The sequence below is a fragment of the Podarcis cretensis genome (genome assembly GCF_951804945.1).
Source record: "Podarcis cretensis genome assembly, chromosome: 5".
In the NCBI taxonomy this organism is placed as follows: domain Eukaryota; kingdom Metazoa; phylum Chordata; class Lepidosauria; order Squamata; family Lacertidae; genus Podarcis; species Podarcis cretensis.
This window is the reverse complement of record NC_137174.1, coordinates 62532225-62548510: the sequence shown is the minus strand read 5'-3', so window position 1 is coordinate 62548510 and position 16286 is coordinate 62532225. Positions and strand designations below refer to the sequence as shown.

The 16286-nt window shown below is 40.4% G+C and overlaps 1 protein-coding gene across 3 annotated transcripts in view; it reads left to right on the top strand.

Moving 5' to 3' along the window:
• ARMC8 (armadillo repeat containing 8) overlaps window positions 1-16286 on the top strand; it is a 52740-nt gene that overhangs the window by 30288 nt on the left and 6166 nt on the right. For all 3 annotated transcript variants that reach the window (XM_079976859.1, XM_079976858.1, XM_079976857.1), the window contains 11 exons: window positions 2475-2555; window positions 5013-5088; window positions 5197-5287; window positions 6358-6418; window positions 7873-8073; window positions 8568-8663; window positions 11019-11101; window positions 11983-12064; window positions 13368-13454; window positions 14654-14746; window positions 15031-15180. In XM_079976859.1, coding sequence (XP_079832985.1) covers window positions 2475-2555; window positions 5013-5088; window positions 5197-5287; window positions 6358-6418; window positions 7873-8073; window positions 8568-8663; window positions 11019-11101; window positions 11983-12064; window positions 13368-13454; window positions 14654-14746; window positions 15031-15180 — 1101 coding nt within the window. The remainder of the gene's footprint in view (window positions 1-2474; window positions 2556-5012; window positions 5089-5196; window positions 5288-6357; window positions 6419-7872; window positions 8074-8567; window positions 8664-11018; window positions 11102-11982; window positions 12065-13367; window positions 13455-14653; window positions 14747-15030; window positions 15181-16286) is intronic.

The window sequence follows — 16286 nt, the reverse complement described above, 5'->3', positions numbered from 1 at the left end:
TGCAACAAAACGAATTGGGTGAAAAGATGACTAGTATGTTTGAGGCCATCTAGTTGCCCATGTTTTTCAAATGCAATTTTCTGCTTTTTAAAATCTGACTGTTTTGTATAAATTTATATTTTTGAACTTTTTCATAATCTTTACAATATCTAAAACACCGACTTGTTGAGGGGAGGGAGAGAAAGGAAATACATGAACCCATTATTAAAAGGGTGGGTTGAAAATAAAGTTGTAAATGAACAAAACAGGCACATATAAAATGCCACAGATAAGTAAAATATCATAGGGTGTAGAATAACAACATCAAATGGACAACACTATACTTTAATTATACTCATATATATTGGGATTTCTTTTGACTCTTCCTTTTTTCATGTCTTCCTATTTAAGAATATTGCTTTTAAAAGTCAATTGGTAGGCGAGCTGGCAGGATATTTCCTGCAGAGTTTAAACTCTGTTACAGGCTTCCCATTCTATGATATTAGATGTAAGACACACGTGAGAAGAATGATTATTGCCTGTGCCTTTCATTGGGGGGGGGGTGTAGGTTTATTAAACTATCTGACATTTGGGGGGGAATTGCAAATTATGAACCTTCTTAAGCATTTTTCAGTGGAAAGGCGGGATACAAATGCTTTAATATTCCCAGTATATATATGCCTGTCCGTCCTTGTTCCTTGCTGCTTCTCTGTCAGCTCAAAGGCCTTCTTTTCTCACATTCCCACAAAGTTCTTGCAATCTGTGTTTCTTTTTCCATCTTGTGGATTTAGCTTTCTTTTGCAGTATTTTCTGTCCCCAGTTGACAGTTGTCTTTACTAACTTCATGAAGCTTGCTGAGACTACACATGGACATGTATTCTGCATCTATTTCCTCCAAAAATTGCACCCACTGCCAGACACCCCCCCTTTCTCTGAACATTTCAAGCCCATCCAGGATCTGATAAACTTTGCTGGGCAAAGTGCTTAGTAGTAATAGGGTTTCAGCAGAGTTGCCTACTGTTGGTCATGTTCAACCACAGTTTGGTATTTGAGAAATATTTCTTTAGGCTCTGATGCCCAGCTGTCATCCCCAAGAACTGCACAGCTTTAAAGGCTGGGAGCTTCCACTTTAGACACAAAAAATGGGAGGATCGTCACCTGTTCTATATTGTTACCATTACATTTGGGGGAGGGGAAGCATTATCAGAAAGTAGACACAAAAGAGTTATGAAAATTAATTGTCATTGAAGTTGGAATGATCAGTTGTCTGTTTGAGATGCACATTTTATAAAGCACTTTGGATCTCTTCTTCAGTTTACAACTCCTAGTCTGTCTGTACATTCTTGAATTACTAAACCAGGATATTGAAATACAAGTAAGAAAATGGCCTGCGGGGTTCTAGAAGCTATTCTGCTCACCCAAAATCTCATGTACTCAGAGTAAACCACTAGATCCTGGTGTCTGCTGTAGGATGTGCCATGCCATCAAAATTTCTTTCTAGCCACTATAGCTAGGGTTGATTCCTGCAATAAAGGGAAAGCTGAGGGTCTGACTCTGTTGCAGCATCAGACCTTAGGGTTCAAGGTACCTCAACATCACAGGAGGTGGTAATCCAGTGCATTGTACTGTGTGATGTCTGGTGTATGGGTTGGATCCAGAGAATGAAGGGCCACTTCCCCTCCACCCCTTGTGCTCCCCTGAAGCCACTCTGTAGCATGGGATAGATAATGGGTGTGTGTGTCCTACAATGGAAGGGAAAACTGGAAGAATTTGGCAGGGCTGTCTTGTGAGAGTCGCAGCACTTTGTTCGTGACAACTTTGGATTCAAGCCTGGATTTTTATCAGAAGCTTGCTTTCATATTTTGCTGCTTGTCTTTTAAAAATACAAAAATTGAATAATTTATAGTGCCTGATTAAAAAGAAAATAAATGTTTTCTGAGTCTAATATGAGAAAGAGCACAATTTTGATGAACGAAATTTGTTACAGCTAAACTGCACATTGCATTAAATGTGCCGTTATTGGTATGTGTCTCAGGTTTTTTCATCTTAAATTAGCAGTTACCACAGCTTTTCTAATGCAAGCTGCCACCGCCACCCAGCTGCCATGTAGCTACTTTTCCATAGCAAATTACAGCTGTGGTGAGGGGGCAGTTTCCTGGGATATTGGTGGAGGGTTAAACATTTCCCTGCAGTTCTGGCCCACTGCCCCCCCTCAGATCGGCTGCTACTTTATATGGAAAAGCAGCACAACAGAAAACTCTGCATCTTAGCCCTTACTGGAGTTGCTGGATTCTTTCTTTAAAATTTAGCTTGACTCTCTTTTGCTAGCAATTTTGGAAGATGCTGTAAAAATCCAATCTATTCTTAGCTTGGAATGAACAATAATAAACTTGGAAAATGAGTAACCTTTCAATTTAATATGCATTATGTACAGTAAATAATTATTTCTTCTCCCTTTACATTTAAGGAGCAATGGCTTTTTTCTTTTTTAATAGGGTCCAGACCATCAGACAGTCCTGTTTAACCATGGAGCAGTGCAGAATATTGCTCACCTGTTAACTTCTACATCTTATAAAGTAAGGCATTAATATAACCTCTATTCTATAAAGTAAGCCATTAGTTTGAATCTTGATGCAGCATTATTGCTGGAGATAAGAAGTAAGTGCAACAGAAGCTGCTGTTTTGGTACAGAAGAGACTGCAAGTGTTTCACTATTAGCAGTGTGTGTGTACAGATATGGGGAAACATCACAAAGCATATTTTCCTATAAAGGGCTCTTCTGTTGTATACTTGAGAGGCGTAAAAAAGGAAGACAGTGGGAGAGTAGAAGGGAACATAATGGAAATGGGTAGAGGAAAGTGAAGCTGAAGAAATATCTCTGATGGCTTCTTCCTGACAACATTATTCCTGTCATGAAGTAGCATGCTTAATAATTACTTAATTGTTTTGTTATTGTCCTAATACCAACTACTTGCAACAAATTTTAAAATGTAGAAATGTTTAAAATGGTTATAAGCAATTAACCTTGTAACATTGAAAAGGATGCCGACCTCCAAAAAGAAAGCAAAAATAAGATGAACTACTCAGAACATCACCAACAAAGAAACCATGGCAAACCAGCTCACCTTATTCCATCAGGTGCCCTGGGAGAGGATAGTTTTAACAGGCACTGGTAATTAGTGCCTGAAACTTCAAATTACAAATTAATTATATGGCAGAAACGGCCAATGGCAGAATTAAGAAAAAATTCAAACAATTAAATTCTTCAAAGCAAGGTGTATACTGAGTTGAGTCATTTCTACCTTCAGTGAATAACATTAACTTTGGCCCAAGACGATTACATAGTACATAACATGAAGTAATAAAAGAAAACTAGACCTCCTTAAAGTTAACTTTCCGAAACATAGAAAATAAAGTTGTACTTTATTGAATTCAAGTACAGTGGTACCTCGGGTTAAGTACTTAATTCATTCCGGAGGTCCGTTCTTAACCTGAAACTATTCTTAACCTGAAGCACCACTTTAGCTAATGGGGCCTCCTGCTGCTGCCGCGCCACCGGAGCATGATTTCTGTTCTCATCCTGAAGCAAAGTTCTTAACCCAAGGTACTATTTCTGGGTTAGCAGAGTCTGTAACCTGAAACATATGTAACCTGAAGCGTATGTAACCCGAGGTACCACTGTATATGTTTAATATTTAGGGAAATGGAGGAAGGGGATTGAAAGTAAATCCCTGCTACATTCTGCTTGGGAGACTGTGCAGGGAGAACTCTGTATTTGGCATCTCCCAGCACATCATTCTTTAGGAAGGTTTTTATTTCCTTCCCCTGGTCAGTTTTAAAATTAACCTGCAAAAATTAGATTAATTACTTAGATAACCATTCGTGATGTTTGAAAACATTCCATGCCATCTACAATAGTTCTGGATCATTCTCCTAGCATGGAACCTGGTCCATGTCAGATATTATTGGGGACGTGCTATGATGAAGAGGCCTCTTGGAAGAGTTTGGTTGTTTTGGTGGCAAGTGTAGTAAAAGACTGGCCTGAGACCCTGAAGAGCCACTCCCAGTCAGAATTGCCAGTACTAGGCTAGATGGACAAGTATAAAGGACTTAGTAGAAAGTAGCTTCCTATGATCTTTTTGAACCAGCCAAATCGGCTTTATACAAAGTTCATTGGCAACTCTGATTTTATCTGTAAATTGAGTAAAAGGATGTGAGGACCTGTGCTACAAATTGTATAATAAATATTCACTGGATACAAATACTCTGCAAGTTCCAAATATTAAGGCTTCTGTTGCATTCTTTCGGAATGGAACATCCTGTAGTTTTAATCAGAAATATGTTCTGTTCAATGCATTTAGACGTTGACTCGTAAAGTTACACTTCCTTAAAAAGGGGGTTTCCTGATAGCTCTGGAAAGTGAAAATCCCCTGTGTGCTTAGCCTTATATTCATTGGCAGCGAGAAACCTTGTGGGCATTTTATTTTGACTCATTATAAGTAGCAAAAGGTCGTTTCTCAAATTAGGCTGCACTGAGCCTGTTTACATTATGTGGGAAAGTAACTGCCCAAGTATCAAATGCAATTATGATGCAAGGGAGGGTAGAGAGTCAAAGAAGAAGCTGATTGACAGGCCCTTGCAGCATGTCAAATGGAAGGGAGGAGAATGAAGAACGTGGGACTGGCAGTGTTAACTCTTGTTCAGCAAAAAGGAGACTCGCTCATTATACTGATTGGGAAGGAAGCAGGAAGACGTGGGTGAGCACTTATTCTGCACAAACTGGAGTGCATAAAAGTTTCAGAGTGAAGGAGAAGATGATTTCTGCTCTAGTGATCATTCAGATTCTGTTTTGGCAGAGTTCCCTCCCAGTTTGAGAACTGTGGCTCTAATCACTTAACCCTCCTAGCTTTTTTAAAGGACTTCCTCCGTATTTGCACCACATTTTCAGTGGACCTCTGACAAATATTTAAGTGATAGTAGCTTTGACTGACCTTACATAAAACATAAATTTATAAATGTGTGTTTTTATACAGGTTCGAATGCAAGCCCTGAAATGCTTTGCAGTTCTAGCCTTTGAAAACCCCCAGGTATCGTTGACTCTCGTAAATGGTAAGCTGAGCACTTTGCTGTCAATATACAGATTCACAAAGTAATTGCAATTTTGCTAAGTAATTACAATTTAGTTAATTCCTGACACTTCCATTTTCTCATTTTCAGTGTTGGTTGATGGAGAACTATTACCACAGATTTTTGTGAAGATGTTACAAAGAGACAAGCCTATTGAAATGCAGCTCACATCAGCCAAATGGTAATATTCTTCAGGCTCAAGAAGGAGTAACACTTTAAATCCGGCTTCCTCAACCTCAGCCCTCCAGATGTTTTGAGACTACAATTCCCATCATCCCTGACCACTGGTCCTGCTAGCTAGGGATCATGGGAGTTGTAGGCCAAAGACATCTGGAGGGCCAAGGTTGAGGAAGCCTGCTTTAAATGCTACACGTATTTACTTGTCACAAGAAATTATGAATACACAACTATGTCAACCCATACAGCAAATTAGCAAAATCAAAGGGTTGTATTCCACTCTCACCTGCTGCTCAAGAGGATCCTCCAAGCCTCTGGAATAGATAAGGGTGTGAAGGAGTGCTGAAGGTGGGCAGGAGAGGAAGGGAAAGACTTACTTTTGCAAGCAGAATTATGTTCTGCTCACACAACAGCAGCATTAAATACCTGGGCATGCAGATTGGCCACCTAATGTGAAGGTTGCAGATGTTGCTTGTTGTCTAGATAGCATGGTAAGGAGTTGGCGATCTTGGTGCATGTTGGCACAATGACATGGGCAAATGTAGTTATGAGGCCCAGGAAGTGAACTTTAGATTGCTAGGTAGGATGCTGATGGTAGCTTTCTCTGAAATGCTCCTGGATCCACGCACAGGTGCAATTTTTCTCCCTCTCATAACATTAGAACTCGGGGACATCTAGTGAAGCTGAATGTTGCAAAGAGTCAGGACCAACAAAACAAAGTACTTCTTCACAGAGTGCATAGTTAAACTATGTAGTTGTGTCCAGTTGATCACTCACACTACTATGACACTACCAACAGGGGCTCTTGCTCAGTGGTAGAGTAGAAGATTTACATGAAGAAAGTTCCAGCTTCAGTAACTGGCATCTACAGTTAAAGGGGGTAATGGGAGTGGGCTGTCTCTGCCTAAAGCTCTGGTGGCTCATTGGTAGTCAGAATAGACTGTATGGGCTAGATGAACAAATTCTCTGACCTGTTATAAGCCTTCTAATGTAAGCCTTCTAATGATTTTTTTTAAAAAATCTCTGTATATACTACATGTGTCAGTTAATCAGCATTTTGATGTTTCATTGTAGCCTTACTTACATGTGCAGAGCTGGAGCAATTCGCACTGATGATACCTGCATTGTGTTAAAGGTAAGTTGATTAAGCATATAGCTGTACTTAGACCAATTGTGTTTTGCACCAGGGTCTCGCCTAGGAATTTAGGAAGCACTAATAAAGCTGTTCCTACTTGGTGGTGATTAGCAGCTGCTAGTTTTTGGTAGTATGGTTATGAAATATACACCCTCTTTTCTCTTGACCTCTGTTGGCTTGTCCTTGTTAACCATATGGACTGCAGCAATGTGTTCTATGTGAAGAGTTTTTTGGAGCGGAAGGGTTTTTTAGTTTTTGTTTTTAAAGTTGCATATGTATCATCAATACAACATACCTTTATTAGCTTCTCAGGTTTTGACTAAAGTCAAGTTGATTTAGAAGTTAGTTAGTTCACTATGCTGAGTACACTGCCTTGGATGATAGTTCTGCTGCACAGTTGTTGCCTATGTGAGATGCTCTCCATCCTGGGAATGGAGCAGCCTTGGGATCATACTGAGGAATTTAGGGTAGATTGAATGATACAAAGGGCAGTTTGAAAAGCATTTAATGTTGTATGGAGAGTAGGTTATAGCCCTCTTCCAGCAGCTATTCTGGATGGTGCCAGAACATGAACAAATACCCCTGTTCCTCTGCACTTCACTTACATTGCTGTACCAGAACAAAAAATATGTTCCTTTCTGGGTTCTGTTCACTAGATCAGGAATGCGCAGGGTAGTGCAAGAAGAAGAAAAAAATTGTACCAAGCAAAAGGGTGAAGGAGGGGCAAAGTGATGTATTCTTCCTCTGTCACTCCACACAGTTTTGTGGTGTTCACAGAAGAAAGGCCTTTCCTTCCTAATATGGCTGGGACAGATCCATCCTTCTTCCATCAGCCTAGTCATCTGTGGCTAGCAGCCCAGTCGTTAAATTCAAGCCCGTAGTAGATAAATCATGTTTTGTATCTGTTAATATTTAAGGATTAGTACTTGTCTTGGTCTTGATTTTGTGAAGGCTCCCTTTAGGAGAGAGATTACCATGCATTCTGGTGTCACTTTATTTTTCAAAGTTATTGCAGGGGAAGTAGATTGTTTCAGTCCCTATGACCACTACCATAAGTGAATTATTGACCAGTTTGCTTTTGGATAACTTAGTGCTAAGTTCCATCTTAGTGCTAAGTCATTTGGCCTTTAAATCATGAAGCTGTGTACGGCAGATCAAGTAAACCTTGGCAAGTCTAAGTGGATATTAGACAGTTAATTTTTTTGCAGGTTCCTAGCTGCATATAAATTTGTATTGTTTGTACAAGTTACTTTGATGGTGCAGGAACACTAATGGCAGTGGCTATTTTAAATTTTGCATTTGTACAGAGACTTGTCTAGATCTCTGCGAAGATCTATGCTTAGAAAATGTCTTTTTTATCTGAAAGTTGATCTAAATGACAAACCTAACAAATTTCAAAAGCATGTATAGATTAATTACTTCAAAATAATAATCATAGTTTTTGTACTTTTCAGACACTACCATGTTTGGCGCGGATGTGTAGTAAGGAGAGGCTACTAGAGGAGAGAGTAGATGGAGCAGAAACTCTTGCCTATTTGATTGAAGCAGATATTGAGCTACAAAGAATCGCCAGTATTACTGACCACCTTATTGCAATGCTTGCTGACTACTTCAAATATCCAAGTTCAGTGAGTGCCATCACTGATATAAAAAGGGTATGTCTTCAATAAATTTGGAAACTTCCCAAAAGTATGTGGGGAGATTGTGTGTGAAAAATTAAAATATATAGTAGCTAAGCACTCAGTTCTCATTGATTGGCTAATAATTAGACTCAAGGAGGTATAAGATATCCCAGTTTTCTTTGTTGCTGTAATCAAATGCCTTTTTGTCTGAGTTGTTTGGTGTTGTAATTAATACGTTCTTTGTAAGATCCTAACTGGATAACTAAACAAAACAGAATGAGTACTACTTGGGGCAAGACACAGAATATAGTCCTAGCTGTATAAACTGTGAACAGTATTCACTGGTACAAACGCAGCAAACATTGACAGGTGCAAATGTGACTCTAATAGGTGGTAGCGGAAGGGGCCTAAAAAGTATATTGCCCAAGGCTTTGGTTTATTTCACGCTCTTGTTACTTAGACATTGGAAATAGGCACTGTTCTATCAACAGCCAAGTATAACTTGAATTTGATTATTTTTTTAATAGCTTGATCATGACCTAAAGCATGCTCATGAACTGCGCCAGGCTGCATTCAAGCTCTATGCTGCACTTGGAGCAAATGATGAAGATATAAGAAAGAAGGTGAGTCTTGGCGTGAATGTATTTTCCAATACCAGTAGCTTGCAGACAGGAAGTGGTACAGTCCAGTCAAAGTAGTTGCCCTGACCTTCCAGGCAAGTACAGTGATTGTGTGTCCTTGGCAAAAGACTTAGTACACTGAGATACAGGTTGGTGGTCTTTTTCTTGCTTGTTTAAACTCTACTGAACTTGCTTTCCATCCTTAGTTAGTCAGTCCCCAGATTTTTTTGACCTTCAGGCACTTTCGCAAGACACATTAAAAAACCCTTCTTTGCTATTCTACCTTTCCGTAACTTTCTGCATCATTATTGGGCAGGGGTCTAGATATATATAAGAGTCACCATTCTTAGCAGCTGATAGCCATTCTGCTGTTGTCACTCTTGAAAAGTTGTATGAAAGTGGAATCATACCATATCCAGTGAGGTTGGGGTGGGAGAGTACATCCTAAGAAGGGAAAGTATTTCCATTGGTGTGCCTCGCTTGTTACTGGTTAATATAATAATATCTACAGAAACTTCTGACACTCAAACAGCATGCAAAAAATAACAAATGAGCATTGTGAAGAAAGTGTTGCATTTTCCTAGGTGGTGGAGAACCTTTTGCCTGTGGGACGTGTCTTTCTTGCAAAGCCTTCCCAGCTGGTCTGCCCCTCTCTTTCTAGGCATTGCTCCCTCTTTCCAGCCGCTGCGCTATTTCCCTCCAGTTAGCTGAGCAGCACTGTTAGGGATGCATTGTGAGGAAAGGAGACATAAATCTCCCCTCCCTAAAGTCTCCCTTGGCTGATAAGTAGGAAACAGTGATGCAACTGCCTAAGGAGGGAGGGAGGCACTGCTTTTTCAGTGTGTAGTAATGGAGACAAAGGTGTGTGTGTATGTGGGTGTATATGAATGTAAGTAAGTAAGTAAGTATTTAAGTAATTAAGTAGGGTGTATCCTTACATACTTTGGTCTCACCCACTGTTGGTATGTGGCCCTGGGATCACTTCCCCCTGAGACAGTGCAGCCCTTAAGGGGAGGTGGAGGGGATAGGACAGGTTACCATCCCTGGTATAGAACATTACTCTTTCACTATCTGGGAAATACTCTGTACACAAATAGATATGTGACTTTAAGGAAGTGAATTAGGAGACCCTACCAAATTCTTTAGGGACACAGGTGGCGCTGTGGGTTAAACCACAGAGCCTAGGGCTTGCCGATCAGAAGGTTGGTGGTTCGAATCCCCTCGACGGGGTGAGCTCCCATTGCTCGGTCTCTGCTCCTGCCAACCTAGCAGTTCGAAAGCACGTCAAAGTGCAAGTAGATAAATAGGTACCGCTCCGGCAGGAAGGTAAACGGCGTTTCTGTGCGCTGCTCTGGTTCACCAGAAGCGGCTTAGTCATGCTGGCCACATGACCCGGAAGCTGTACACCGGCTCCCTCGGCCAATAAAAGCAAGATGAGTGCCACAACCCCAGAGTCGGCCACGACTGGACTTAATGGTCAGGGGTCCCTTTACCTTTTTACCACATTCTTTGCCACAAAGAAAACATAGTCTAAGTGGTGACCTTTTTGCACACGTCAAATTGATGCCTGACCACAAGTCTGCGGGTCCTTTTGGACCTGGAAGAGGGCGGAACAGGGCAAGGTGGACTTATGTCTGCTCCACTGATGCTCATGGAAGCCAGGAATGGAACGCCTATGCAAAATGGTCGCAGCCTGTGTCCAAACGTGCTATTTGCAACATGAAGTTTTTCATATGAAAAGGTGATGGCTGAAAGGACTGGAGTAAATTTATACAATATATGAAAGAACATTGTAAACATCTGAAAACGTTTGTAGGTTTGAGTTAAAATATTTTGTAATGTTAATATTGGGAGCTGGTTTACAATTAATAAGGTAAATTTTATTAAGATAAAAAGAAGGTAAATAGGTGGTTATAGAAATGCTAAGATGTAAGTGAATATTTATGAAAGCCAGAGAGTGGGATGGGGGGAAGTCGAAGCTCAGTTTGAGCAATGTTTTTGGTGATGAGATTATTTAATGGATTGTGATTATGGTAAAATGTAAACTTAATAGAAAATATTATTAAAAAAAGAAAAGGTGATGGCTGAAAATATTCCAAAGATATTGTGAAAATATTATACATATTAAAATGTAAATCTGCATCACTAAGTGTCATAATACAGGTGCGAAACATTTCCATCAGAAATTTCTATTTAGGGGAAATAACTTTTTTTTCCAGTTAACATTTTTATATGTTCTCTGTAGAGTTTAGAATATTGAGCTAAATGTACTAGATGCCATGTTCTGTTTTGGAGATTGAATTATTCTACTGCCACATGTTCCAGCTAACTGATTTGATTTCATAACTTTACCCTCAGATAATTGAAACTGAAAATATGATGGATCGGATTGTGAATGGCTTGTCTGAATCTAGCATCAAGGTGCGCTTAGCTGCAGTCAGGTATGAAGTTACCTTATGTGAGTAGACTTACATCCAGGGTGCTTTGCCTTGCTATTTTTCACTTCATTAGCTAGGAAATACATTGATTTTAAAACATTAAAACTACAAATCCACAATAACTATGGCTTGAAAAGCAAGATGAATTAATGTTCAGATAATTCTCAGTAATTTTTGCGTTATTACCTTTTCTGTAAACATTTCTCATAAGGTTATCTGAGGAATGAAAATTATCTTGGAAGTTGGTTGGCTTCAGCACTAAACTTGTTGAAGTAGTATGGAAGAAGTGGCCTTTCTTGCCCTTTCTTCTCTCTGTCTGCCACTCAAAAAGCCTTTCTTAAGGGTTGAGGGACCTGGCTGTAGTGGGTGAAAGGAAGGGGGAATTCCTGAAACTTGGGTGGCAATGGCTTCTGAAAACTGAGTTACTGCTGGTAAAAGTTGTCTCTGTCCTCACCCCATTGAACAGGGATCCTCTGAACCTTGGAAAAGGCTTCCTTGTAATTAATACAGTGGTGCCCCGCAAGACGAACGCATCGCAAGACGGAAAACCCGCTAGACGAAAGGGTTTTCCGTTTTGGAGGCGCTTCGCTAAACGAATTTCTCTATGGGGTTGCTTCGCAAGACGAAAAAATCTTGCGAGTTCCTGCGGTTTTTTTCCGCTCCCCCCCCCCTTTCCTAAGCCGCTAAGCCGCTTATCAGCTGTTCCGCTGATAAGCCGCCTCTCAGCTGATCGCTAAAAGCCACTAGACAGCTAATAGCGCTAATCCGCTAAGCCGTCAATGGGCTTGCTTCGCAAGACGAAAAAACCGCTAGACGAAGAGAATCGCGGAACGGATTAATTTCGTCTTGCGAGGCACCACTGTACTACATTTTTTCTTTTGCAGATGTTTGCACAGTTTGTCACGATCCGTGCAGCAGCTCCGAACTAGTTTCCAAGACCATGCTGTATGGAAACCTTTAATGAAGGTATGTGTATGCTTGAAAAATAATTGTGTTTATTCTTTATTATATAAGTTGACAGCTTCAGAAGGGCTCACTGTCAACTGATTGACACTGACAGCAAGCCTTGATTGCCACTGAACAATCAGGAGTGTACTTTACTAGGATATTATGAAATAAAGGTCGGCGGTTTGAATCCCCGCAATGGGGTGAGCTCCCATTGCTCGGTCCCTGCTCCTGCCAACCTAGCAGTTCGAAAGCACGTCAGAGTGCAAGTAGATAAATAGATACCGCTCCGGCGGGAAGGTAAATGGCGTTTCCGTGTTCCAGAAGCGGCTTAGTCATGCTGGCCACATGACCCAGAAGCTGTACGCCGGCTCCCTTGGCCAATAAAGCGAGATGAGCGCTGCAACCCCAGAGTCGGTCACGACTGGACCTAATGGTCAGGGGTCCCTTTACCTATACCTTATAAAACAATAAAAGTGCAATATATAAAACCAGGTAAAACAGTTCTGAAAAAGTAGTCAGAGACTGCCTGCAAATCAAAGCATCCTTCTGAGAAAGCCTATAGAAATAGCTTTTCTGCATTGGATGAAATCTGGATAATGTCAGAGCCTGTGTAACTCAAATTGGCAGTGGGGTCCATAAAACAGTGCTTTTCTAAACTGCCATCATGGAATAAGCCTCCAGTGCGTGTGTCACCACAAGGGGGGCTCCAATGCATGACCACAGTGAAGGGGTAGGTATATTGCGGGGGTGGGTGGGAATGATCTCTCAGATAATGCTGGTCCTAAGTTGTTTAAAGCTTTATACACTAGCAGTAAAACTTTAAATTTGACCTAGTAACATGCTAGCAGCAAGTTCAGGTCTTTTAAGTGATATTAATTTGTTGATGGAAGTCAACCCTGGCCTGGCCACAAGGGCACTGCCACGTTCTGTGGTAGCTGCAGTTTTCAGACCAAATGTAAGGGCAGGCCCACATAGAACACATGGTTACCAGTGTATGGACTGCTGCTGCCAAGCTGTCCCTGTCCAGGAATGGTCATAACTGATGCATCAGCCAAAGCTAGTAAAAAGACATCCTGGTCACCGAGGCTATTTGAGCCTCCAATGACAATAATAGATCAAGGAGTACAGTATTCCCAGACTAACATACCTGAATATTCAGGTGAGGTGCAGCCCTATCCAAAACAGATAACTTACCTGTATTTTGGACAGTGGAACTACGCACTTGCAAGTCCCCCATCTTCAGCTTCAGGTGAGGTGCAGCCCACAACCAGGTCTAGACTCTGCACTATAATAATAGTGTTTTCCTTCCATCTCTCCTTAGGTTTTACAGAATGCTCCAGATGAAATCTTAGTGGTAGCATCTTCCACTCTATGCAATCTTCTCTTGGAATTTTCTCCAAGCAAAGAGGTTTGGTTTTTTTAACCAGAAAAATATATTGGTGTTATGTTCTTTTTATGACATAAAAAGTGTGTCCTGAATCAACAGGCACTGGACTGATGTGGATAGAGTTCTTTCTTGGGATTTGAAGTCTTTGTGGTCCTTTCCAGTTTTGATTTCCAACTGTAGAAGTATTTTTTATCAAAGCCCTGATTTACCAGGCTGTTCAGCACCTGGAATAATGCTGCTAAATATAATTTAATGGATGATATGGCACTGCTCGCATGTAGGACCCTGGCTGAGACACGTGCCTGACTAGCACGTTCTCTCCCTCTTGGTTGGTCGTTCAGGAGCTTCAAAAGCTTTCTCCAGACCGAACATCACAGCGACGGATGTCAAGAGGCATTGGCATTCTTTGGAACCAGCAGAGTATTAGTAGTCTGCGTAACAAACTCAGCAGCACAGCATTTTGGCTAATTACTTTATTTACATATAATACACTTGGAGCATTCTGACTTAGCTCCTTTCTCTTTCTCATCAGACAGCAAAGAGAGAGAACAAAGAACAATAGTCCCACATCACGGAAACACAGTAAACCAAACATCCTGTCTCCGTCACTTCCCACGCTGTGGAATGAAAACATACACCGTCATGTGATAAAACAATCCCATGACTGCAAACATGAAGCAAGAATCCTAACAGTTCTCTGGTAGTCTACCCACCTGCTTCAGCTACATTTATATCATGAGTGATATCCATCATTAGCCATACTCTTCACAGGCCCATCAAAATAAATGAACTTAAAGTCACTTAAATTTATTTCAGTTGATCTACTCTTAGCACAACTTAGTTGGTTATCACCCCATAGTGGTACCTCGGGTTACAGATGCTTCAGGTTATTGACTCTGCTAACCCAGAAATAGTACCTTGTGTTAAGAACTTTGCTTCAGGATGAGAACAGAAATCGCACGGCGGCAGCGGGAGGCTCCATTAGCTAAAGTGGTACGTCAGGTTAAGAACAATTTCAGGTTAAGAACAGACCTCCAGAACAAATTTAAGTTCTTAACCTGATAAATCTTCAAACTGCAAGTAAACAACTTAAATACCAGTGTGCATTTTATGGATTGGCACCTAAAAGTAGCATAATTGTATATGCATGTATGGCAAATTTATAACTGAGTTATAAAAAAATGATTGTGGTTTTGTTTGTTTTGTTTTTGTCCTGATAGCCTATTTTAGAATCAGGAGCCATAGAACTTCTCTGTAGTTTAACCCAGAGCGACAATCTTGCCTTGAGGGTGAATGGAGTTTGGGCTTTAATGGTAAGAATTAATGTTAATCCGATAGCTATGGCTGCACCCTGTTTCCTTTCCCCAAGATGACACCACAATTATATTGAAAATGGGATCAGTGGGAAAATCTTAAACTAAAAGTCTTGTTGAGCCCTAGGATGTTTTCAAGGATATGGAGAAACTTGCTTGCTGTTCCTTGTACATTCCTTGTGCATTATAATTGTTTCTATGTATGTAGCAGGTTGCAACAGTCTTTGTAATGAAATTGTGTCCTTTTGTGGAAAAAATGATTATTTTTGATCTATTGTCTTTAGAATATGGCATTTCAAGCAGAACAGAAGATCAAAGCAGACATCTTACGAGGCTTGAGTACAGAGCAATTATTCCAGTTACTCTCCGATTCTGATGTAAATGTACTAATGAAGACATTGGGACTACTTAGAAATCTTTTGTCTACTCGCCCAGTAAGTAAAATAATGAAACAGCATTTTGATATTTTTTTAAAAAACTATTAAGTGGACAGTTCCTTTAAATTGATATCACTTATATGGTTACATACACCTGGCACTGGAGTGAGGTCACAGCACTCACCTTCATCACAGCTTGAGAATAGTTCTTGATCAACCTACAATATAAAGAAAGCTATGGCAATGACTAGAGCAAAGTGTTTCCTAAATCCCTAATACCACATCCTCAGAGCCTTGTGGAGTAAAAGCTTTCTCAACTGAAAGTCATAAACAGAGGGATCATTCTTGTGAGATGCAGTATTTCGTGAATCAGGCTGTAAATACAAATATCTATCTTTAAAGGAAGTTAATCTTTGACTTGTTACAGATCCATGGTAGAGACTGTGGAAATAGTGGTAGAATGCTGAAAAATAGCACAAATTGTTGTTGAACTGGTATATGATCTTAATCGACACACCAAATTACACATGATTATTGCTCACTTGGATCCTTCATGGAACGTTGGTGTTGAGAGGGATCTTAAACGTACAGTAGTTAAACAGAAAAATTCTTCTTAGGTATGGGAATAAAAGTTGCCACAGACTACTCTTTATGAAATTATCCAGATTAGTTTTAAAACTTTATAAGCAATGAGCTGGATTCAACCAAATACTTGTGTTAGCAGGAGCCAGCACAATGAGTCCTACTAGCACAGCAGGGCTTTTCCTTCCTGCTCCCCACCCCCTGGTTCTTGGAGGGTCAGGAGAACCCCTAGAGTAGCACATGGGGGAAGAAGAGAGGAGGCTGCTCCATCAGGAAAACAGAAATGCTTGCCTTGAGGAATTGATCTCCTTGGCTATACTTAGAATGCCACCCAATACCTCCAGATCTGACTAATTCGATTGTGAGAAATTTGATTCTTTAAACGAAGTGCTACTTAGACTTTAGGGGTGGCATTCAACTAAACTTTACTCAGAGTAGACTTGTTGAAATTAATGGCTGTTACTTAGTCATGATCATTTCAGTGGGTCTGCTGAATAATTTTTTTTTGTGTACCACCTTTATATATCCCTTTTAAAGTCATCTCCTTTAACCTAAAAAAACTCATCGGCTTCTAGAAAGCA